The sequence below is a fragment of the Canis lupus genome, chromosome 24 (assembly GCF_011100685.1).
Source record: "Canis lupus familiaris isolate Mischka breed German Shepherd chromosome 24, alternate assembly UU_Cfam_GSD_1.0, whole genome shotgun sequence".
Lineage (NCBI taxonomy): Eukaryota > Metazoa > Chordata > Mammalia > Carnivora > Canidae > Canis > Canis lupus.
In genome coordinates this window covers 14,672,497-14,696,963 of record NC_049245.1, presented here as the reverse complement: position 1 = coordinate 14,696,963, position 24,467 = coordinate 14,672,497, and the positions used below count along the sequence as shown (strand labels likewise).

Below are 24,467 nucleotides of genomic sequence, written 5' to 3'. Positions count from 1 at the left end.
ACATAGTCCTCCTTTTACAGTCAAGCAAGTTACATCAACATATAAATGCTACAATTTCCAAGAGATGATGCAAGCTATAATTAAGCGTATTTCCCCATTTGAAACCAAAACCAAAGAAAAATATTAGCTAGCTTGAGCGCAATACACATTTTCAAAGTCACGCAAATCAAGTCTGTTTACGTTATTTCCAACGCCCAACCTGGCCCAAAAGGAAACTAATAAGGATACTTAAAATGTGAATTCTGGGCTACAAAAACGGAACCCAGATTGGTGTTTTGTGTGTCTGTGGACAAGGATGTTCTATTCATTGCTGAACATTCCTATCCTCCCTCTTTTTCTTTCTGTAGCTGTCGTTTTACAAGGTATATATTTCAGAAAATAATTCTGATCAGAGGAGATTAAAAAAGTAAATACAGTAGACAAATCCACTATTTTATGACTGTTACATTTCCTCTTTCCAGGTTGCTACACATCTGAGAAACCATTCATTTAGACTTTTCCTTCCTTAGTGATTCTTTAGACAACTAATTGTGGGCTCACCTCTGGTGGGATTAATCTATAGGAAAATACACTAAGATCCCAATATACTGGCTAACTCATCCATCCATTTGCTGACTTAGGTCCTTTATTGAGGACCCTATATATTCAAGTCACTATGCTAGATGGCCTAACGGACCCAAAAAGACTCCCACAGGGTTGTGACTTACAATGAGCCTTTTTCCCATTCCTGCCTAAGTCACACTCTTCAGGATGTTCTCTGTCCCACAAAATTACTCATAAGGAGTACCCACCTTTCTGTCTTCCCATAGCCTCCATCAGGATACTCCCAATAGCTGATGTTTTGGGTATGGAGTCCTTTAAAGGTTTCAAACCAAAGCAGGGTACCTGAGCAGCTCACTCGGCTAAGCGGTTAAGCAGCTGACTTTTGATTTAAACTCAGGCCCTGATCTCAGGGTCCTTAGATTTTGCCCCGCATCTGCTTAAGATTCTCTCTCTCCTTCTCCCTCTGCCCCCTCCCAACCAGCTTCCTGTCTCTCTCCCTAAAAAAGGCGGGGGGGGGGGGTTTCAAACCAAAGCAATTGAACATAGACAAAAGCAGATAAAGCCAGAGCTGCTTTAGTTAAAAGCAAAGAATCAGAGTCCAGGTTACTATCCAAAAATCTTCTCTTGACTCTCTGCCCCACCCCACCCATTATACTTTACCAGGCAGTCCTGGATGGGGTTTCTACTAAGCACGCTTGGAAAATCACTGGTTCCTATAGGCTTGACTGATTGTTCACAATTGCAAGAATGGCTGCAATTATTTCCCTCCTTATCTCCATTTCCTTGCAATGTGATATTTCTGTTCCTCCCAGAGAGAAGAGAAATGAGGCTAGAAGAGTCTATTTCCCCATCCTTTGCATCTAAACTACCCTTAGGATCTGATTTCACCAATAGAGTATAGAGAGAACAGAACAGAGAGAAGCTACAGCACGCCTGTCCTAGGCCTCAGTCTCAAGAGGACTTGCACTTTTGCACTTACCCTCTAGGAAACCTGCCACCTTGTGAGAACCAGCCTATCTACTGTGCTAGATGTGAGACAACACAGAACTATCCCTGCTGAAATTACCCTCCACCAGCCTGTCCTATTCAACCCAGCAGCTGACCACATACATACAAGTAAGCTCAGCCAACACCAGAAAAACTTTCTAGCAGATTTCAACCCAAATTGCAACTCACAAAACTGTGACATGAATAAACAGCTATTGAATTTTGGCCAGTAACTTTCAGAGTGGTTTGTTACCCAGCAAAAGCTAATTAATACATCAACTGTTTCTCAAAGGTAGAATTGCATGGTTACCTTTTAGAAGGAAAAATAGGGGCATCTGGGTGGCTCAGCGGGTTGAATGCCCAACTCTTGATTTTGGCTCAGGTCATGATCTCTGGGTCGTGAGATCAAGCCATATATTGGGCTCTGCACTGGGCATGGAGCCTGCTTAATATTCTGTCTCTCTCTCTCTTCCTCTGCCCTCCACACCCATTTGCTTTCTCTCTCAATCACTCTCTAAAAAATAAATAAATAAATAAATAAATAAATAAATAAATAAATAAATAACAATAATAATAAATAATAAATAAAAGGAAAAATAAAATCTCTTAAGATCTCATAGAACAGGCCCAAGGACTTAATTTTGAAATGATTGACTTAACAACCCAAATGTTATTTCATGAAAATTTTTTATAGTTGAACATTTTAACTAGAAAAGAATGTCATATTTTTAAGTTTAAGGTAGTTTGGGTTCAGTTAGCATCAAAACAAAAATGAAAAATGTTAAAAAAAAAATCCTAGGGTTCAAAGACTCCAGAGAATCCATCTTTAGACCCTAGTTTGAGATGATCCAGAACTATGGATTTTGAAAATCAATTTGATGCTGCCATTTTGTTCACTATTACTTCAAGAGCAATCTTTCTTTTCTTTTCAAGTAAGCTCTACACTCGACATGTAACTTGAAGTCACGACCCAAGGTCAAAAATCACATGCTCTACCTGCTGAGCCAGCCAGGCACCCATCTTTAAGGGCAATCTTGGCCACATTATTATCTTGAGTGTAGGAACATTGACATGAACTCAATTTGTAACTCTTTGCTCCTCATCTGAAAACCTATCCACTGAGGGAAAAATGTCTTCACTGTAAACTGAATCTAATTTCACATTTCTCTCACCATCATAGGCCTTAAATGTGCTCTAAAGTATGAGGCAAAACTCAAGCAAGCATCTCCTCTCTTCACACAGCATGCAAAGGGGAGTGTCATTGTTTTTTTAAAACAGTCTCGAAGACCACAGCTCAAAAAGCTCTTTTAGATAAGTTTCCATATCCCCTCAGCCAGAGGGAAATAAACCACTCCATTTAGATATTTTCCCCTTAAAATCTAGTTAGATTTGATTTCAGTAGATTTAGATTTTATTTTTAGAAAACAAACTTAATTTGGCCTGCACACTAAGTCTATGTCTTCATACACAAGAAAGGCATAAATCTGCAAAAGAGCCTCAAGCTATGACCAACTTCTCCTCCGTGCCCAGAGGAAGTCTTCATTCTCCACTTCTCTTTACCTGAAGGCAACATTTAATATCACCTAAGAAGATGAGTCTCTATAAGTAAAGCTGAACTGGAAAGGACTGAAAACTTCCAGTTTTGTGATTTGATTCTCGACCCTGTGATCCTATAGTGTGCAAAGATGAGATTCATTCCTGCCATTAGTGCTTTAGGAAAAACTGTGAATACATATATGGACGGCATCCGATATTTCCCCATAGTTGTTTAGGGTCTGTCCTAAGACCCATATAAGTGGTTTATGGATTTATCTAAATCAACGTGCTAGTTCAATGACAGTAAACCACTACTACTTGACAAAATTATTTGTCCTACTGTAATTCCAGTTGTTCGAATAAATTCACTGGTCATCCCAATTAAAGCCATCCATACAAAAACCATGACTGAACTACTCTGATAACATCTGAAAACCGTCTTGGGGCAAATTGCTCTCCTTCGCAGTTTTTTGTTGTTTGGGTTTTTTTTTTTTTAAGATTTTATTTATTTATTCATAAGAGACACACAGAGAGAGAAGCAGAGACATAGGAAGAGGGAGAAGCAGGTTCCTCACAGGAAGCCTGATGTGGGACTGGATCCCCAGACCCGGGATCACACCCTGAGCCAAAGGCAGACCTTCAACCCCTGAGTTACCCAGGTGTCCCTCCTTCACAGTTTTAACTCAGTCCCATGTCTTTTCAAGGCACTTTGCTTTACTTTTATATCTAGATTCTGGATTCTAACTTGCCTGGTACAGTGTGTACAGTGTCTGAAAAACCATAGATGCACACTGGAATCTCATGGGTAACTTTAAAAAATACTGGTGCCTATGCCCCCCACCCCCAGATATTCTGATGAATTGATCTATTGTGTAGCCTATACATCAGGATTCTTTAAAGTTTCCCAGATGATTCTAATATGCAGCCAAGCTAGTTCACAGCTCAAGCAGAAGAGCCAATTTGCAGGGGACCTCCCCTTACCTGGGTGCTAGAATTTCTATTCCTTCCCCCCACCCACCTACCCTCTCTCTCAGCTTCTCAACGCCCATAACCACAGGAATTTCAGGCTTCCTCTCCTCCTGACTTCTTATACCAATGACCTCAAACTCTCTACCCAAGCCTTTTATAATTACAATTGTCTGTTAGTTCCTCTAACTCTCATGACATAATCATTTCTTTCATACTTTAACTTACATTATACCTTTCAGTATACCTATGAACACAAGAATAATCTCTGTGACAAAGGACTCATTATTTTTTAACAGTGACTTTTATAAGTTTACAAATAAATGTATTGGATTAATTAATGATCCAATTTAGGTAGTTATATACCACTAAATTTAAAATCCAAGGCCTCATATATTATATGCACATATTTTACCAGGAGTGTTCACACACAAAAAATACACAGAAAAGAGCCAGGCATAGATATAGTCAAAACTGTGATGGAAATGAGAACTCGAAAGGGAAATCTCAGCATTTACTGAAACTCACAGTGGCTGGCACCCCATCAAGTTGTCGAGCTCCATGATTCGACACCAATATCCCATTCAAACCATGTTTAACTGCCTCCTTGGCATCATCACCTGGAAAGAGCAAGAGAGACATTGTATAAAAAAGGCTATTTAGGGATCCCTGGGTGGTGCAGCGGTTTGGCGCCTGCCTTTGGCCCAGGGCGCGATCCTGGAGACCCGGGATCGAATCCCACGTCGGGCTCCCGTTGCATGGAGCCTGCTTCTCCCTCTGCCTGTGTCTCTGCCTCTCTCTTTCTCTGTGACTATCATAAATAAATAAAAAAATTTAAAAAAAAAGGCTATTTAATAGAATGCTTGGATTTAAAAGGTGAAAGGTCCCAGTCAAAGGGAGTCTGACCTCACACATCTATACCTTGTTCAAAACATTTAGCATAGAAAGACATCAAAGTTTAGGTCTAGAAGAGTAGTGACAGTCTCCTTCACCAAAATATTAGCACTTATAACAATTGAATCATGACATAAAATATTCAATAGACAGCAAATTGACATGCAGTTAAAATTTATTTACTCTGACAAGAAAACACCCCTGCTAAGTATTTTTATTATTATTAATAAGAGCATACCATTTAGCAGAATTATTCCTCTGTAATTTGGATAGCATAAAAGAATACATGAGTGTCAAGCACCTGAAGAGTAACATGGAGGGAACAAGTCTATTCCAAAAATATTCTTTAATATCTTCAATAATTATCTTAAGTTCTATTGTTCTATAATTAAATGGGTTTTGCCATTGAAGTCTATAAAAATATATAAAAATTAAAATCATACACTACATTTCTACTCATGCTTCAAAATATGCTAACTTCTTAAAATATAGTTTTAAAATAGAGTAACATTCTCTCAAACCAATTTTTAAGAGCAAATCTTGATCTTTATTGCTTGCTATAAATGATATTAGCAAAGGTTTACAAAAACAGACACAAAATTACCAAATCCATGAACTCTTTTCAAACCAATTTCTAACACATTTTTTGTATTTTATGTTTTGAACTATTATTTTCAGCATGCTCCCAATAAACCATTAGGAAATGTAAGCAGGTGGATACAGAACACTGAACATTGTATATGTTCATAAATTCAGCAATGGGAATCAAGGGTAGATCTGACTAGGAATAATTTTAAAAGACTCATAAAAGAACCTCTAATTCTGACTATTTTAAAATTTTATCTAGGGGCAGCTGGGTGGCTCAGTGGTTGAGCATCTGCCTTCGGCTCAGGTCGTGATTGCAGGGTCCTGGGATCGAGTCTCACGTCTGGCTCCCCACAGGGAGCCTGCTTCTCCCTCTGCCTATGTATCTGCCTCTCTCTCTCTGCATCTCTCATGAATATATAAACAAAATCTTTAAAACAAAAATTTGGCTAAAAACATCATCTTACAAGCTGTGCTTTATTGACTGCTGGTTTTTAAATATTCCCATAAAAAATGATGGTAGCATTATTTTTCTTCTAAAATTATAGGTAGATGAAATGTTAAGCTTATGTTTTATGGACAGAATGCCTGTGTCCCCCGCCCAAATTCATATGTTGAAACCCTAACCTCCAGTATGATGATATCTGGAGACGGTGCCTTTGGAAAGTCAGCAGGGTTTGATGAGGTCATGAGAGTGGGGTTTTCGCGAGGGTATTGGTGCCCTTATAAGAAAACACTGGGGAGCTTGTTGGCCAATCCTGCACACCCCCATGCCCCCAGGTCCTCCTCATACAAAGAACAGGTCATGTAAGCACACAGGGAAAAGGCGACTTCTACAACCTAAGGGAAGAGCTTGTACCAGAAACTGACTAGGCTGGAACCCTAATCTCAAATTTCCAGCCTCCAGAACTATGAGAAAATAAGTGTGTGTTGTGTGAGCCACACGGTCTATGGCGTTTTGTTACAGCAACCAGGGCTGACCTAGACATCATGTACTTGCATTGTTCTTGTTAGGATCCACCTTTAAGAAAGGTGCTATGATGAGCAAAAAAACACAATGAAGTCGTATGAAAGGTGTTCTGCTACATGAAGTGGCAGTGTTTACCAACTAATTACTTTATATGCTATCTGTTCACCTCCAAGCCTGTGTTGTATTACGCATTTTGTTATATATTCAATATATGATTGATATTCCCTACTTATTTCATATTAAATATAAAATCTCATGTTTCTGTAACACTGATTTGGCTATCTGTCTTAATCCAAGCATGCACTCACTGCAGATGGTGAAGTGTTCTTGGAAACTTCTGAGTCACCCACAGGGAAAAGGCCCTAGCACCAAGATTGAGAGATGATTCCCCACTCCCTGCCCCGATCCCATTGATTGATTCCTATTTTAAATTTTAATGTTGCTTCATATTTGGACCATACATGTTTTATTTTCCTGGATCTATAATTGCTTCCACCACCCCTGCCCCCCACCGCTTTTTCCTCTAGTTACCATGAGCCTTAAGACTATCTTCCAATTATAGGGTGCCTGGGTGGTGCAGTCATTTGAGCATCTGACTCTTGGTTTGGGCTTGGGTCTTGATCTCAAAGTGTGAAATTGAGCCCTGCATTGGGCTCCACATTCAGTAAGGAGTCTACCTGACAGTCTTATTTTCCCTCTGGAGACATCCCCTCTTTATCTTCTTTCTCCATCTTACTCTGATTACTCTCAAGGTTGACTGCGGACCTTCGTCCTATAGGATTGCTCCTACTCTCTGTGAGTTGAATTCCTTGAAGTCTAATTTATGACTTCATTTGGCTTAAGTTCTCATTTGTGTGTAGTACATTCATTCCTTTGCAAGCTCTTAAAAAGGGATCCGTGGGAGGTAACTTACAGAGCATTTAAATAGCTACTTTTACTTTGGTGATTGGATTAGGTATAATATTCTAGGTTGAAAATCCTTTTCCTTAGAACTTTAAAGACATTACTCCACTGTCTTCTAGTGTTGTTGCTGACAAGAAGATTGATGTTAGTTTGGCCCCCACTCTTTGTTAATAGCCTATGTTATGTTCGTTTTCCTTCTTTATGCCCATTTTCCCCCTGAAATTTAATAAGGGGATATAATAAATTATAATTTGCTTTCTCAGTCTAATGAATTATGTCTAAACATTCAGACACTGCTTCTCTAATAATTCCCTCCCTGCCTCTTTCCTATATTTTCTATCTGAAGCCCCTATCAGTTGGATATTGGACATTTTAAAGGGTCTTCAGGACTCTGTTTCATTTAATCATGTTTTCCATTTGTCTTATTGTTTTTTATATTTTGGGAAACGTCATGGACTCTCTTGTTAAATCAGTAACTTCATTTTTAATTCCAGAAATCATGTTTTTCATCTTTGAGAGCTGTTTTTTTTAATATTCTGATTTTCTCTTCATTGCAGACTTTTCTTATTTAGGTATACTTTCAGCTTCTCTGAGTCTATGATTTAGAATTTTTTAAGTTCTTTTTTTGAGTTTTTTGTGTGGTTTTGTTTTGTTTTGTTTTGTTTTATCTTTTTCCTCTGGGATCAGCTTTTTTGTAGATTTATCTTGGCCTTTTATGTTTTGGTGTTTCCGATATGCCTTGTGATGCTACATTTTCCATTTATATTTAAGGAAGAAAGATTTGGGTCACTGCTTTGGCTCCCTGGACTGTTTTGTAAATCATTTTTATTCCTTCCAAGTCTTTGCCTAGAGTAGAAACTCTTGGAGCTCCATGTGAGACAAAACAAGGAATGTTAACTAAGGGGCTACTGGACTGTGAGCTCCTCAAATGTCAGGATTGAAAACAGCATCATGTCATATTTTAAGTGTTATTCACCCCTAGGTGTCCCAGCCATCCATTCATTTCTTTAGGAAGGATTGAGCTACTATGCCAAATTGCCCATTGTTGCACAAGCGATGAGGGAAGACAGGATGGCTGGCTGCTGTAAGAGCTTCACAAATAGAGCTCCCATGAATCCCCTAGCTTTCTTTTGCACTTCTCATCTGCCATCTTTGTCATACTTGCAGATTAGACATCTAGCCCCTCTTCAGCATCAACTGCAGAATCTCACTTGTCCCTCCAGGGCTCTCTCTGAGCCTATCTTGAGGGGCAATTTTCTTTGCATTTCCCTCATATCAACACGTTCCCTTACATTTTGTTTCTCTCATAAATTTCTCTCAGTTTCTCTGCTGTGTGTGCTCCTCATCTTCCTTTGCTTTGTTGTTATAGACATATGTTAATTTCAGCAGCATTGTGGGTTTGATGAGAGGGTACATATGTACTCAAGTCCATCATTTGGAACAAGAAGCCCAATATGTTATCAACTTAAAACATGTTTGGGAAAATGATCCTCCAAAAATACGGCCTTAATACAAAGTAAAATGTGTTTGGAATTGGGGACATTTGCTTTGGCTGTCTAATTGTGTACATGATATCAAAACATCAAATCAAAAGAAAAAAATCAGAATTGTTACAACCTATATTTTCAGAAATTGAAAATTATCAATAAGCTGATCCTATACAGTATGAAAAAATGACGAACTGCTTCGGCTTAGTAATCAGACCACGTGGATTTGAATCTTGTATCTGCCACTTGCTTACTATGTAAATGGCAAGTTTCTTAATTTCTTTGTGCATTGGTGTCCAAAATCATAAAATAGGGATAATAATTTACATAAGATTGTCCTGTGGATTAAGTTAGTTTAAGGAGTGTTTAGAAAGAGCCTGACACATGTTGAGCACTCAGATAAATATTAACTGTTACTCTTAATTTCATCTGATGGTGCAGGAAGTGTAAACTCAGAAAATGAGTAAGTGAAGGAAAATCCATTTGCTGGATGCTTTTGGCAAGTCTGAGCTTTGTCTATAACAATAAATTTTCATCCTAGTCAGGATTATGATTATAAAGAGCCTTTCATTTGAAGTAAATGCTACTTAAGCAACAGTTTTTTCATCTCCTGTCATTTCAAGTGGTTTTCCAGGTTTTCTAGACAGTGCTGGGAATGTAGGGGGAAATGATAGAATGGTTTGCTCAGAAGATAAGATCATGAATGTCCAGAGAGGCAAAGTAAGAATAATTTATGACCAAATATGAACCCCTTTCATTAGTTGCCTATGAAACCTGGTCCAAGTTTTACATTTTATTTTAACCCAGAGAGGAAAACAGTGTGTTTTAACAGGAGGGTGAAAATGTTCTGACTTAGAAAAACTTCATATTTTCATTAATCCTTAAAGTTTACTGTTATGGCATTCCACATATGTTAATTTACCAATTAATACATTAATTGATTGACAAATACAATAGTCAGTAGAGGATAGCACTGTTTGCTATCTTACTGATATATTATTTCTATATTTAATCAGAAAAAATAAGTGAAATATAAGTACTCAAGATTTACCCTGCAGCCTTTGGAGCTTTGGACTCAGGGCTCTGCTATCTCACAGGAATTTAGTAACTAAATCCTAGGTGCACGGCAGCAGTTTTGAGCACAATCTGGAAACACTGAGTGAATATCTTTGAGAGTGTTGTGAAGAAACGTACATAGGAAAAGAGCTAATTACAGTTTTTGAGAAACAAAAAGCCACTATGGAAATACCACAGAATAGTTTAATTTTTTTTAAATTTTAAAACAATTCTGAAAAGCATTATGCCTTTGTACATAAAGTCATTTGTTTATTAGCATGAGTTTTGGCGAAGACCAAATCCTATCTCATATATATCCCTGGAGTTTGTGTTGAAGTTTCCCAAGGGCAGAGTTTAACCACAGCAAGAGATTATATCTTGTACTTCAATTTGCATTCGTTAAGATACAATTCTTAAAATGGTGGTAAGGGGGGATTTCATTGAGGTCTTTCCAGCTCCCATGATTTCATGTTCCTGCAAACATAATCTATACCTTTCTGGTCAAAGGAAAATGAAAGAGGATGGGTGACATTCAGTCTACCCATGTGACTTCTGGATGAAGATCTGTGAAATAGTGAGAACTGGATTTCCCAGAATTTGCCCTACTCCTTCCTTGCCCCCACCCCCAAGATTGAGTTTGTGCACTACTTGATGCAGTTGTCATGGAGATGATTCTTGTTTGTTAAATAAATGAAATAAATAGTTACAGAAAAACTAGACAATGTAAACTGTGCATGTATAAATAAGTTATTTCCTTTCAAATGCCAAATGCTCCATCTCTCTTTCTCTTGATTTTGAGCTCTATCTAATTATATAGACTCATAGTTTTCACTGAGGATTCTACTCAATAAACATTTGGTCTATCTACTGTGTGTAAAACATTATGAAATATGTGGAAAGATGTCATATGATTCATATGAGTGAAAAAAAAAAAAAGAGGTGATGGTGGGGGTGGTGGTTCTAGGTAAGATGACCACAGAAAGAAGTTCTAGAAGCCAGAGTATTTTCTCAATGTAGCACATGATAGTGAAGTCTAATTGAATAGATTTGCATCATATCCTAGAGGACAGAGTTGTAGAAAATGGTATATATTACAAATCCTAAATTGAAAAGTTGGTTAAAAAATTAAATAACCGGGATGCCTGGGCAGCTCAGTGATTGGGCACCTGCCTTGGGCTCAGGTCATGATCCTGGGATCCAGGATCAAGTCCCACATTGGGCTCCCTGCATGGAGCCTGCTTCTCCCTCTGCGTATGTCTCTGCCTATCTCTCTCTCTCTCTCTCTCTCTCTCCGTCTCTGTGTGTGTCTCCCATGAATAAATAAATAAATCTTAAAAAAAAATTAAATAACCTCATTCTTATATATGTTCCCTATTTAATGCAGACAAATAGGAGATAAGACTAAAAACTTCATTCTTCTTTGGTGTTTTAAGCCATTTGCCCTCGGCCACCTATGTGATGAGAGTGAATTAAATACTTGGAATGGCATTAATTTTCTAATTCAATCACACCTTCTCAGTTTCCTGAGGTAGGCCACCATCATCTCTTGCCTGGACAATAACCATTTCTTAAATGTCCCCCTGACCACAACTTTGCCACCATTAGGTCCATTATACAATGCTTGATTTTCTAAAATGCTAATCTGATGAGGTTGCTTCCCTGATCAGGAGCCTCAGTGGTTCTCAAATATCTTAAAGCCTACATGTTTCATAAAGTGTTACTCAGACTGCTTTATTTTGCCATTATTCCAGTCTGCGTCTTTTGATATCAAGGGAAACTCAGGCATTATCTTTCATTCTGAAATAAAACCTTCCCTAAACCACTCTTCTAAATTTCCATTCCCTATTTTATACCCCACCTTAATGCTGCATGTCTGTATGCAGCACCTGTAACATCTTACTGCCCCCAAAATTCTTGTTTACATGTCTGTCTCCTACAAAAATGGGCTCTCCTTTGGGCCAAGGACCTCAAATTATTATTTTACTTTCAACTTTAGCACACATTAAGCATGATAAATGTTTACAAAATGAATGCCTGAGTGAGTGAATAACTAAATGGATAAATGAATGAATGAATGAATGAATGGGGCAGAACCATTAGGTTAATAGCTCTAACAATCATGGACTGATAATATGGATACCAGTCAAGTAAGTGAAACTGTTGTTGAAAGGTGTCTCTCACACTAAGATCTACTCTTTGCAGTATATAATCCACAGAAATTTTGAACTAGAACTATGTATGACTAACAGGGAAGAATGTAACAGTATTTTTTAATAGCACAAATTAAGACAGATCTGGATTTAAACATATCTCCACTACTTAAAAGCTTTACTGGGTCCATTCTTTTATTTTTTTAACTTCATTTCTGCATCCTTAAGATTAAATAAACAAAGCCTGTGGCATGCCTATAGCTTTATAAATAGGGCCACGTGACTCACATATTCAAATAACACGGATGAAATGTTGTGATTAGAAGCTGTTGTTGACCCTGAGATAAGTTAATAGAATCTCTCATTTCAGAGCCATTTGCTTAAATATTCACATTTAAAATAAGTTTTTGGCAGTTTTCTATATAATCAACTGAAAAAAATGTTTTCTAAGGCAAGAAAACATTTTTGTGGGTGAATGCATTTATACTCCAAATTACTGAAGTCATCGGTACCTCCCTGTGGGATTTGAATACATGTGGATACTGGGGAAGCAGTCAAGTTTCTTAATACCCATGATGTGATATTTGAGGATTTTAATGTTGTAGTCAGCCTCTTTAGAAGGAGATGATGTGGGATTCACCACACTCAAAAATCAGTGCTAGTCTTTGGTATTTGCAGGGAACAAGAGAAAAATAGAAAAGGCTCTTGAAACAGATCTGGTTGTCATGATATCAGTTTGGTTTTCTTTTTGGTCTGAGAGCAGTTTGTTGTAGCTTTCAGACACAGCAATAAACTCAAGACCATTTGTCTAGATCTTGTCAAACTCCCTGATTTAGTGATGGCTTCAAAATCAGGCAACAGTATTCCATGTTACCATGAAGGTAATTTTTTACTTCATGGGAGCCCTGCTTTTCAGTGTATTAACCTAAGAATGAAGAACTATTTACTCAAGTCAACAGAGAGAATTGAGATGTGGGATGTCTCCTTAGATTTCCACGTTAATTTTTCCTGATTTTCTTCTTTTAAACATATCATGGTCATATTTACAAAGAATCATAAGATCGGTATAAGAAATACACAAACCTCTCAAAATGCCTTTTGCAACAATTGGCAGTGAGGTCAGCCCCCTCAGCCATTTAATATCCTCCCAGCTGATCGATGGGTCTATTGATTTAGCAACATACGTAGCAAGTCCACTGTTGTCTCCAAAATTTTCCTTAGGAGAAAATGCTAAATCATTGGTTTCAAAATTTTTCATCCTGAAATAAAGAGATACATAAAATGAGAACCTTCCCAAAGTTAGAGATAATTTTACAATGACTCATTCAATGAAAAATGAAATGCCACTCTTTTCAGATCAACTGGATGTTCCTCAACCATCTATAGGTTCATTGCATACATATTTCCATGTTTTGATGTAAGATTCCAGGCTGGGGTGCCTGGGTGGCTTAGTTGATTAAGCATCTGCCTTCAGCTCAGGTCATGATATCAGGGTGCTGGGATTGAGTCCCTGCAGAGCAGGGAGCCTGTTTTTCCCTCTGCCACTGCCTCTTTCTATCACTCATGAATAAATAAATAAAATCTTTTTAAAAAGAGAGAGAGATTCCAGGCCAAATGTGTCAATCAAGTGGACTTAATTGGTCACTTAAAGTTTAATGTATGTCTTAGGCTATGTTTTTATAAAATAAATCAGTTATACATGATCTCCAGAATTTCCCATCAGGATTAAGGTTCAGTTGCCTATAGTCAGAGCTATCTTGGCAACATGCCCACTGTTTGCTGCCTTCCCTCCCTTGCACCACTTCCCCACTCCTCTACCAGTATTCCCTTCATTTTCCAAAGGAACTACTTGCATTTAAATCACTGACTGATAGTCTTCTCCTAGGGGAACCCAGACTGAGACACAACCCCACTTTCCCTGTATCTACTTTTACTGACCCAACTTAGACCAGGATTTCTCTAACTTACTGGTAAGACTCTGCTACTGGCTCACTCTACACCTAAAATCTTTCCTCTTGGCTTAAGATCCTGATATCCTGACTAGATTTTGGCAGTTCCCTGACCTAGGGACAAAGTTTTTTTCTGCTTGTACCTCTGATCACTGACTGGATAGATGACCATCTGGATACACAGTGGCATCAACCCTGTGACCTAGCTGCCTACAGACTCAAATCTAATTGCAAACTTCATTTCTCTGAAAGTCTGTCTTTGAATGATGACAGTGACCTGGATTCACCTTGATTTTCTGCACATTATAAATTACACAGCTAGCCAATCTCCAATTTGGGTAAAAGTACAGCTGTATATTAATCTCTGGCTTAGCCATAGCTCTTTCTTTCCTTCTACTAGCTCTGCCATTGAACATATAAAGGATTTGGGAGCAATGACTATAACAATTTTTATATAAATACATAAGCACACTATTTTTAATTTTTTAAAATACTTACTTCAATACAAACTAGGCTTAATGTTTTTAGTATACTTTCAGTTGAAATAGCTGGTTGCACGCCTTACATGGTATATATATCATACGGGCATGAACATTCACATCCCACCAAACTCTGTTCAGGCTATTGGCAAAGTTTTCTCAATAAGGATTGAATAGTCTGTTCTATAGTTTCATTGACTCAGATGGCCATCTTTAATCATAGAAAATTCTAACCTCAGGAAAGTCATACTGGTACCCATCTATTTGTTGCACTTTGGTCCAGACTTTAGCTGAAATATTTGGGCATTTCTTTTAATCAAACCATTTAGGGTTGGACATTTTATCATAGCCTTTGCTATTCTGTGTTCATCCTAATTTGAATTAACTGACACTTTTTTGGTCAATAAACATATTTTTATTATGAAAACCTATTCCATTACCTAGAAATGGTATTAAGTGATACTAAATTCCAAACTTATAAATAATATTGTTAATAAGAAAAATGTTTGGTCTGTCAATCCCATAGCAAGACCAGAAGGGGAAAAGAAGAAAAACATCTGTATGTGTATATACTCTGCATGGCACCCCACCCCCATCCCAAACAAGCTACAGTGTTTCAGGAGGGGCGGGGTGGAAGGGCGAAATGGATAGGAAAAAACAGAAACATGGATAAAATTATATAAATAACTGTTGTTATTCTTGGATGGTGAAATGCAGATCAACACTTGAATGAATGTTGCCTTACAGAAATTTCAGTGTGCACAATGAAGCCTTGTTGTTCCTCTAAAACGTCGTTCAAAGCCAGAAGCCAAGAGAAAGTTTTCAGATATCTTGACAGAGACCCACGATGGAGTGTTTTACCAGTGCTTTTGAAGGAAACCTCCCTGAATACTATTTTTATTTGAATTATGACACATACACAAGAAACACTTAAAGTGGCTGCTGATAACCAAAGTATTCCATTTCTTGAGGAAGGAAAAGAGCAACATCAAAATAATAACACAATTACTTGGGACTTAATGCTCCAAACCCCAAGCTTTGTTTAATGATCCAAAGGTAAGGGAGAGCACTGGCCTTGTAAGGGGTTTATTGTGCCCTGAATGGCCCCCAAATATGCTTTTTAACCTAATATAGAAATGATTTTAGCTTTTAGTAAATCAAGTAAGTGAGAATAGTAAAAACTACTAAAGAAATTTAAACATCTTTTTTTTTAAGATTTTATTTATGAGAGACACAAGAGAGAAACACACAGAGAGAGAGAGAGAGAGAGAGAGAGGCACAGACACAGGCAGAGGGAGAAGCAGGCTCCATGCAGGGAGCCCAACGTGGGACTTGATCCCGGGTCTCCAGGATCATGCCCTGGGCTGAAGGTGACGCTAAACCGCTGAGCCACTCAGGCTGCCCAAGAAAGTTAAACATCATTGAACAACCAATAGTAACACTAATGATAATAGATATTATTGAGAAATATATATTATTTACTACAAGTATGGATGATATGAAATTAATGACAAAGCTATGTGTGTCCATAGTGGGAAACAAAGGAGGAAACAGTAACCAGTGGAGCCCATGATATCAACACAATAAGAGAGAGAGTGAGAAAAAGATTCATAATACATATGGAAATTGGTTCATAGACCACCAACCTTTAATGGTGAATAGAAAACACATTAAGAACATAGCCCTGCTAATTTCTCCCTCAATGTGTTGGGCTGTTAGAAGAAATGAGCAGGGCATAGATTTTAAGTCTCAGCTCAAAATCTTGTTCGTCTTAGTAGTCATGTTTTATTGGGTAAATCTCACATGATCTGGTACATTTTTTATCGACTGTAAAATGATAAAATGATTCAACATTACTTGTGGAGCACCTACTATATGCCAGTGTTTTTGATGTTTAAGATATACCAGTAAGTAAAACAAAACTACCTGGCCACCTAGGGTTGACATTCTAGCAAGGAGAGGCAGAAAACAAACAATAAACAAAATAAGCTTATGAAGCATGTTAGAACATAAGTGTTATATAAAGAAAAGAAGTAGAGCAGAATAAGAAGATGTGAACTGGTAGAAGCTGAACTTGAAAGTTTAAATATCATAATCAGACTTGCCTATTCCCACTATAACAAATGACCACAACCTTTAGAATGACACAGATGAGGGCTATAAGACAACACAGATTTATTATACTACAGTTCTAGAGGTCCGAAGTCCAAAATGTATCTCACTGGACTAAACTCAAGGTGTTGATAGGGCTATTTTCCTTCCAGGGGCTATAGGAAAAAATCCATTTCCTTGCCTTTTCCAGCTTGTAGAGACCTACATGCCCTGACTCCTGATGAAATCCCTCCAACTTCTGCTTCCATCATCATATCTCCTCTGACTTTGACACTCCTGCTTCCCTCGTATAAGGACCCTTTAAATTATATTAAGTCTACTAAGATAATCCAGGATAATCTTCTCATCTCAAGGTCCTTAACTTAATCACACCTGCTAAGTCCATTTTGCCCTGTAAAATAACATATTCATTGGTTCCAAGGATTACGACATGAATATCTTTGGGAGGCTGCTATTTTTTTTTAATACAGTTATATTGTGAATGTTTTCCTAAACCAAACAATTTAGAGTTTGGTGGCCCATGTACCCAAATCTCCTTCACAAATCTTCCTCTACCCAAAACCCCTGCTCAAGGTCCCCACACATATTTATCTCTATTCTGATCTCTACCAATTATTTTTATTTTGGTTTCCCACTAGAAAGACATGTAGACCCATCCTTGATGTCAAAGTGTAAAGGAAGTGAGGAAGTTAGTTGTGGATGGATGTGCAGAAAATGGTAAAAGGCAAAGGAGTCAGTTCTGAGGCTCTCAGGCACCCGCAATCCTGGCATGCTGAAAGAACCATAGGGCAGCCAGTGTAGCTGGAAAGTGAGAATGGAGGTGAGGGTGCCAGGTGGTAAGGACAAAGAGGTGATGGGGTCCTGCTCATGGAAAGCCCCACGGGTCACTTTTATCACTAGAGTCCTGGGAAGACAACAACAGTCTGATCTTTTTTCAGTATGATCTGTTCTGGCTGTCATGATTAATGAATCATTTCAGGGTTATAGGGTTATACACAAATCACCGAAAGGGTAGGTGTCACGATTTACCTTGATCTTAGTCAAGGATTGGAAATTTCTTTTCTTCTCTTTCAACTGCCCTGGTGCTTCACCACAGACCCAAGTCTTTCCTCGGGGTAAATGAACCATCTCCACGAGGTAGAGTGACAGGAAAAGGCCCGTGCTTCAAAGCCTGAGGAAATCAGTCTAGCAAACTGGCCTCATTCCTTGCTTCTTCCAAAAGCAGATGAGAATTCCCCTTACCCGTCCCCCCTCAGTTTCAGGAACCTCTGTGCCATTCATAATACACACATACATGTGTTTTGCATATAGACCGAGCAGAGACTACCAAACTCCTGAACCCTGGCTGGTCCCAGATGCCAAGAGTCGGGACCCTCCCCCATCCCGCGTCCCTCCCCCGCCCCCCTCCTCCCAGGCAGAGGAAGTAGCTAGGGCTGGAAGGAGCCACTGCTTTACAGACTCATTCTTCTCTGGATTTCCTGCCTCTCTCGCCTGCCAAACTTCACTTCTGAAAAGCCGGGCTTCACCTTCTATGAGTCAGGTCAGTTGCGGAAAGAAACCTGATTTCATATCAGGCTGTACCAGATGAGCTTTCTGGTTGTACGTGGCCTCAAGCGGAAGCCTGGGCCTCCCATTAGTGCCCTCTGCCTTCCACTGCTGAATGTGGGCTGCTGAGGACGGGACCAGAGGGCACTGGCCTGCCCCAAGCTCACAGAGACAAACAAGGCCAGGGTGCGCTCCAGGGGCCCCGGCCTCAGGCTGTGGGGGGTTTCCTGCGTTCCCCATAACCTGGATGTGTTGCTCAGTATTTGATCATCTTCAGATGAGAGATGGGACGAGCTGGGGAGTCGTGGCCACTCCTGAGCACATCACAGCTGAAAAGGGCCTTTGTCTCATGGTCCTCCTCGTCATCTGGGCAGGAGCCCAGCAGCAAAGGGAAAAGAGAGGGAAAAAGCAAATCAACCTTCCAGCTCCTGACTGAGTGGCCCTGGCACCGGAGAAGCAAGCGATATCAGCCAGGATTAATTAAGCACCGTGAAACACGTTTTGTTATCCGGAACAAGAAAGTGCTTCCCAAGCCGCAAAAACACCCTACCCCACTATTTGTTATTGTTGTTGTTAGTAGTAGTGGTAGTGAGAGGAGGATGAATAGGATAGCAAATTCTCGTTCAAATGGCCAAAGGGAAGTAATGAGGACTGTTTCCTGTCAGAAGCCTGAATAGTGGGAAACTAATTATTTTAGAAAGTCTGATAAATAAGGTAACCAAAATAGAGAAATAAGGTGAATACAGATTTCACATTAAGGAAATTTAAAGCCATCTACTTCTGATGAATTTGGCAAGAAGTAGGAATATGTCAGGACTTTTGTTTTTGTTCCTGTTCCCTTAGAAAGACAGGGTGTTTGGGTAACCCAGCATCTGGGATACATGGAGCGGGTTTATTGACAGCACTGTTAGTCTCTTTTGTTAGTGGGTTATTGAAGGTACTACATACACAAACAATATCCTACACCTGCCTGGAAGTCACAAAGATAGCATCACACAGCTAACTTACATATGGTTCAATGGTGAGTTTTTATGCACAGTAGTTTATACCCAAATAGGTATATACACACCAGAGCTATATAATATTTCTGTGACACTCATACAAGACTGTATTTGGACTTATGTAGTGGTTGAGACACATGTCATTCTATAATATATATGGAATTCCTACCTTCTAACAATTTTTTCACCCTGATATGGAATGCTGATTTGATTTTGAAATCTTTTGGATTTGGATCTTTTCATATATAGAGAGAGTAAACAATGGCCCGTTGTAAAATGAGGTCTAGGATCCAAGGAAAGCACCCTATATCATTTCAGATACTACGAGGTTTGCTTTGAAATCCCATCATCAGAATGTCCTCTATTAAAACTAAGATTCTTATTCCTATTCAGATAGTTTTACCCCTGAAAGCTATTAGTCATATATTGGTATGAAAAACTTAAGAGCAGATTTTGGTGGGAACTGGGGAAAGACAAAAACAAAGGGGAAAAAAAATAGGGAGGTGAGGGTCTTTCTCAGTAAACTCCATGAGTTCTTAGCTTTGACACAAGATGATTCTAGTCCTAAAATATTACAGGGAAAAGGGACAATTCCTTGGTAGTGGTCAGGCTGAATGACCTGTCCAGTTCCATTTTGGATTACTAGATATGCTAAGATAAGTGAGTGAATGAGTGAATGAATGAATCTTGACCCATGGATGAACCACAGTGAAAGAGGAATATTGCTGAAAGAAGGAAATAGGGGATCAAATATGTGACTTCTTTTGTCTCCGTTCTTTTAGCTTCCTTTAATCTTCTAGACACAGTTATTCCAAATACAATTAAAAATAAAACTAACAGATGGCTCTTTGTTTCAACAGACAAAGAAATGCACTTACCTCTAGAACTCAAAGCCTATCATTCCTAAATAAGATCCCTGTTAGCCATACTTTGGGACCAATGTTTTGTGAAAATCTAATTGGGAATTAAATGTATGTGGAAACTGGGAAAAAAAAAAAAAAAAACTTTAGAGCTGGTACATGACAAGAGTGAGACTAAAGAGAATTAGAAGATCAGCTCAGGGGCTCGGGTGATCAGATACCCATGGTTACCTGAGTTGAGGTGGCAGCTTGAACCTATTACGCACATCGTCAAAGCGGTTCCCCAGGTAAGGAGTGTCCACTGTCAAAAATATGGCCTTGTAGCCCTTTCGCTCAGCCCGCTGCACTAGCTGCTTGGTGACCTCACGGTCCTTGTAGATGTACAGTTGCAGCCAGCGCAGTGCATCAGGACTGGCCTCTGCCACTTCTTCAATTGAGGAGGTGGACCAGGAACTCAGCATCATTCCAGTTCCCAGTGACCTGCAGGCTGAGGAAAAAGGAAGCGGTAAAGAAGAATCTGGCACTTTCCCCACTCCAAAGCCTTCAGGTTGTGGTTCAAGGGTAGAGACATCTACAAAGGAAATTAGGCAATAAGAAGTCAATTCTTTAAATAGAAATAAGCATTCCTTTCTACACCCTGAATTGATCTTTGAGACAAAAGTGAGTCAAATAGCCAAAGATGTGCTATGTGAAAGGATGAAAAAATTGGGAACAATCTGAACTTCCAAACTTAGGGGATTGGATATATAAATGAAAGATACACACCCATTACAGCTAATATTTTTGTGATGGTTAATTTTGTGTGTCAATTGGGCCAGGTGATGCTTCCCAGAATTTGCCCAAATCACTGGGTGTTACTGTGAAGGTATTCTTTAAAGGAGACTAACATTTAAATAAGTAGATTTTGAGTAAGGCTGATTGCTCTCTGCAATGTGAATAGGACTCATCCAATCAACTGAAGGCCTTCCCTAAGGATTCGGTTAGCAGACGGCCTTCAGACTCAAACCACAACATCAGCTCTTCCCTACATCTCCAACCTGCCATCTTACCCTTTAAATGTTGGACTCGCCAGTCTTCACAACTATGTGAGCCAGTTCCCCAAATCAATCCCCCCATTTCACCTCTCTCTCTGTCTCTCTCTGTCTCTCCCTTTCTCTCTCTCCCTCCATATATCTACATATTCTGTTTCTATTATGGTTATAAAATAAAATATTTGTGAACACAGAAATATTTTCAAGATACGTTAAAAAAAAACAAAAAAAGTCTACAAAATGACAGATACAACATAATTCCACATATGTACAAATGTGATTACTGGTATATAAACTTAAACTTAAACAAACTAATGGCTAATGATAGGTCAGAGAATTATGGGTGAGTTTAATTTTTTTTCTTCTTTTTTAACTTTTAAAATTTTATCTTTAAAAATTTTGTTAAAGGTGCATTCTACCATTTATGTTATATTTCTAAATTTTATAAAGTACATATGCTGGACATCCCAAGTAGATAGCACTTCTCTCTCACAATCTTTTGAGCAAAGATACCAAAAACTGAGCACAGTGAAAGTGAAAAATTAGTAATAAATTAGGTAGATTCACCTAACCAATTGTCTCAGAGAACATGAAAGAGCATGGGTGATAGGCTTTTAACCAAAAATAGGTAAAAACCAGTAAAATTGGGGTCAGTTTTAATGGAGGAGAAACTGATACAATGTTTATATGCCAAATACCAAATGTGGCAAGAGACAATAATAAAGATATAAAACTGACTATATGATCCTGAGTCATTAAACTTATCTGTGTGCCTGACATGTGTCAAATGGCAGTAAAAGCAGTTAGTTGTCCAAGTGACATCCATAGAGTGATGTTGAGAATCAAGTGATGTGCTATTCAAGATACTACTTTGAGAGGTTAAAATGCTGCCCTGCTTCTCAAACTTTAGGAGACAGCCAAATCCCCCAGGAGTGTTTGTGAAAACATAGTATGCAAACATCCTCCCAGAATTTCTGATTCAGTAGGTCTGAGGTATAGCCTGAGAATTTGCCAGTTCCCAGGGTTACCGATGCTGCCAATCCCCTGGACCACACTTTGAGATTTAAGTGGTAGCAATATCCTTTGGTAGTAAAACTCTAAGTTCACATGGTAATAAAATGGATTTTGTTTTAATACGTGTTACCTGCCCTATGCTTTGGAAGGTGTTTTTCATCCCTGTTGTTCAGATAACAATTCAGATAAAGAAGACCTAAACAGGGGATGATCTTGTCCATGGGTCACTATTCTGTTCCCTCCTAGTGTGCCCTTGAGAATTTCTCTCAAGAGACTCATGACTTGCAAAATATTGTCTTAAAAAACCACATCTTGTTAAGAAATAACACATAAGAACAACTAGACCATTGTCTGATTTTCATTAAGATTTATAAATATGGAAAATAACTCCAGGTCATCTATTGCTGTTTGGAAGGAACACCAGGGGACATTGACTGGGTCAGAATCCTCTAATCATCAATTTATCATAAAGAAAAATAGGTCCTGAAGAGGATGTGACCTAACTAAGGTCCCACGAAGATGGAGAGGATGCCACCATGCCGATAGCTCTGGAAAAGCAAGGAAACTGGAAACCAATGGATAGGACCTGCCACATCAGGGCATGGTGACACAAAGGGGTTCAGCTAAAAGAGCCATCAAACGATAGGACACTTCGTTGTAGTTTACACAAAGGCATCATATAGATGAGCAGCCGTTCTGTCAATAAGGATCAAAACTCCTCAAAAAGATCTCCTTGTATTCATAAGAAACATCTACAGACACTCCACAAAGACCATTAAAATAGTCACTTCCTACCTACCTTGCAGGAGGTGTCAGTCTTCACACTCACTTTGCCCCTTTGGCTGGGTAGGCATGTCCAGAGAAAAGCAAGGCCACTTCATGTCATTTTTCCTGAGTCTACTGCCTCTGGTACCAATGGCTCCTGATGTTACTGGTGCTCAAAGTTGTAGGCATTTAATAAATATTTGGTGATTTAATGAATTTACTCCAAGAGAGTCTCCTGGACGCAGAGAGAATATCAGAGTCTATGCTGACATATTATGAGTTGAGACTAAGATATTGCTCTCAGGAGAGAACAGCAGCAAAACTGAGAAGGCTTTACGCTCCTTGGAACATATATTACTGACCACTGTGATCCCCACTCACTTGTGATTATATGCCATGATCAAGGCAAGTTGTTGATGAATTACATCCATGGTTTTCAACACAGTTTTACGTTAGAATGAGATGAGGGATCCTGGGATTTTGCAAGGACCATTTGGGAGAGACGATCACAAATGTGCCAGTTAAAATACTGAAACACCTCCATTTCAATCCGTAAATAGCCATGGCTCTGAAGTAAATGACCATCCTTTCTGAGTCCCTTTAATGTGGCATCACTCCTTTCTCTCCTCAAGGATTCTCAGAACCCCCTGACCCCTACAATCCAGAAATCTAAAAGTTAACACCTGGCAGGGTTGGGGGCATTCAGGATGCTGTTAAAGCATTAGAAATGAGCATCTGACCATCTCTTCTAATTGGTTAAAGTCCTTTGTTGCACTGGTTGCTAAATATTTCAAATGTCATTTTTGCCCTGAGAAATAACGATAATACCTTTCTAGCTCATATTACTCTTTAGGGGACAAAAATTGCAAGCTTTTTAGTTTTATAAATGATCATAATCATTTATAAATGATAATTTATAATCATAATTATAATCAGACTTTGTTAAGAAATTCTAATTAGAGGGACGCCTGGGTAGCTCAGTGGTTGAGCGTCTGCCTTTGGCTCAGGTCATGATCACAGGGTCCTGGGATCGAGTCCCACATCAGGCTCCCCACAAGGAGCCTCCTTCTTCCTCTGCCTATGTCTCTGCCTCTCTCTCTCTCTGTGTGTCTCATGAATAATAAATAAAATCTTAAAAAAAATTCTAATAGACTTATCCTAGGCCAGTGCTTCAAAGCACAAATGTTTTTGAAACTCGTTTTCTCCCCTTATTCATTTTCCATAATGAAACTGACCTCCAGCTCTCAAAAGGAGCAACTGTCAGATTTCTTTTAAAGGGACAGTGATCCACTTGCATGATGTAACCCAAGATACCAGCTGCATTTCACAACTTTTGGCAAAATGGAGATCACATCTGGGGTGGTAAAGCCCAGGCCCGGATCTTGCCTATGATGAAGGTCCCTAATGTTGATTCAACTCTAAAAATCTTGGCTTTCATTATAGTCAGCTGATCCTAGAGATAAAGTATCCAGGAGGACACACCATCAAGTAAACACTGATCCTATCTGACATCCCACAACTCTATTTCCCTATTTCCACTCACTCCCTCTTTTATCATCCTTAAGATCTACTTTCAAGAATAAACACCTAAGAGGTGCCTGAGTGGCTCAGTCATTAAGCAGCTGCCTTTGAAT

General features: G+C 38.9%; 1 protein-coding gene across 1 annotated transcript in view; it reads right to left on the bottom strand.

Moving 5' to 3' along the window:
* Positions 1-24,467, bottom strand: part of HAO1 (hydroxyacid oxidase 1) — a 48,361-nt gene that overhangs the window by 5,004 nt on the left and 18,890 nt on the right. The window contains exons 3-5 of the mRNA XM_038571362.1: positions 20,255-20,510; positions 13,161-13,336; positions 4,561-4,652 (exon numbers count right to left, since the gene is read on the bottom strand). Of these exons, the coding sequence (XP_038427290.1) occupies positions 4,561-4,652; positions 13,161-13,336; positions 20,255-20,510 (524 nt within the window). The remainder of the gene's footprint in view (positions 1-4,560; positions 4,653-13,160; positions 13,337-20,254; positions 20,511-24,467) is intronic.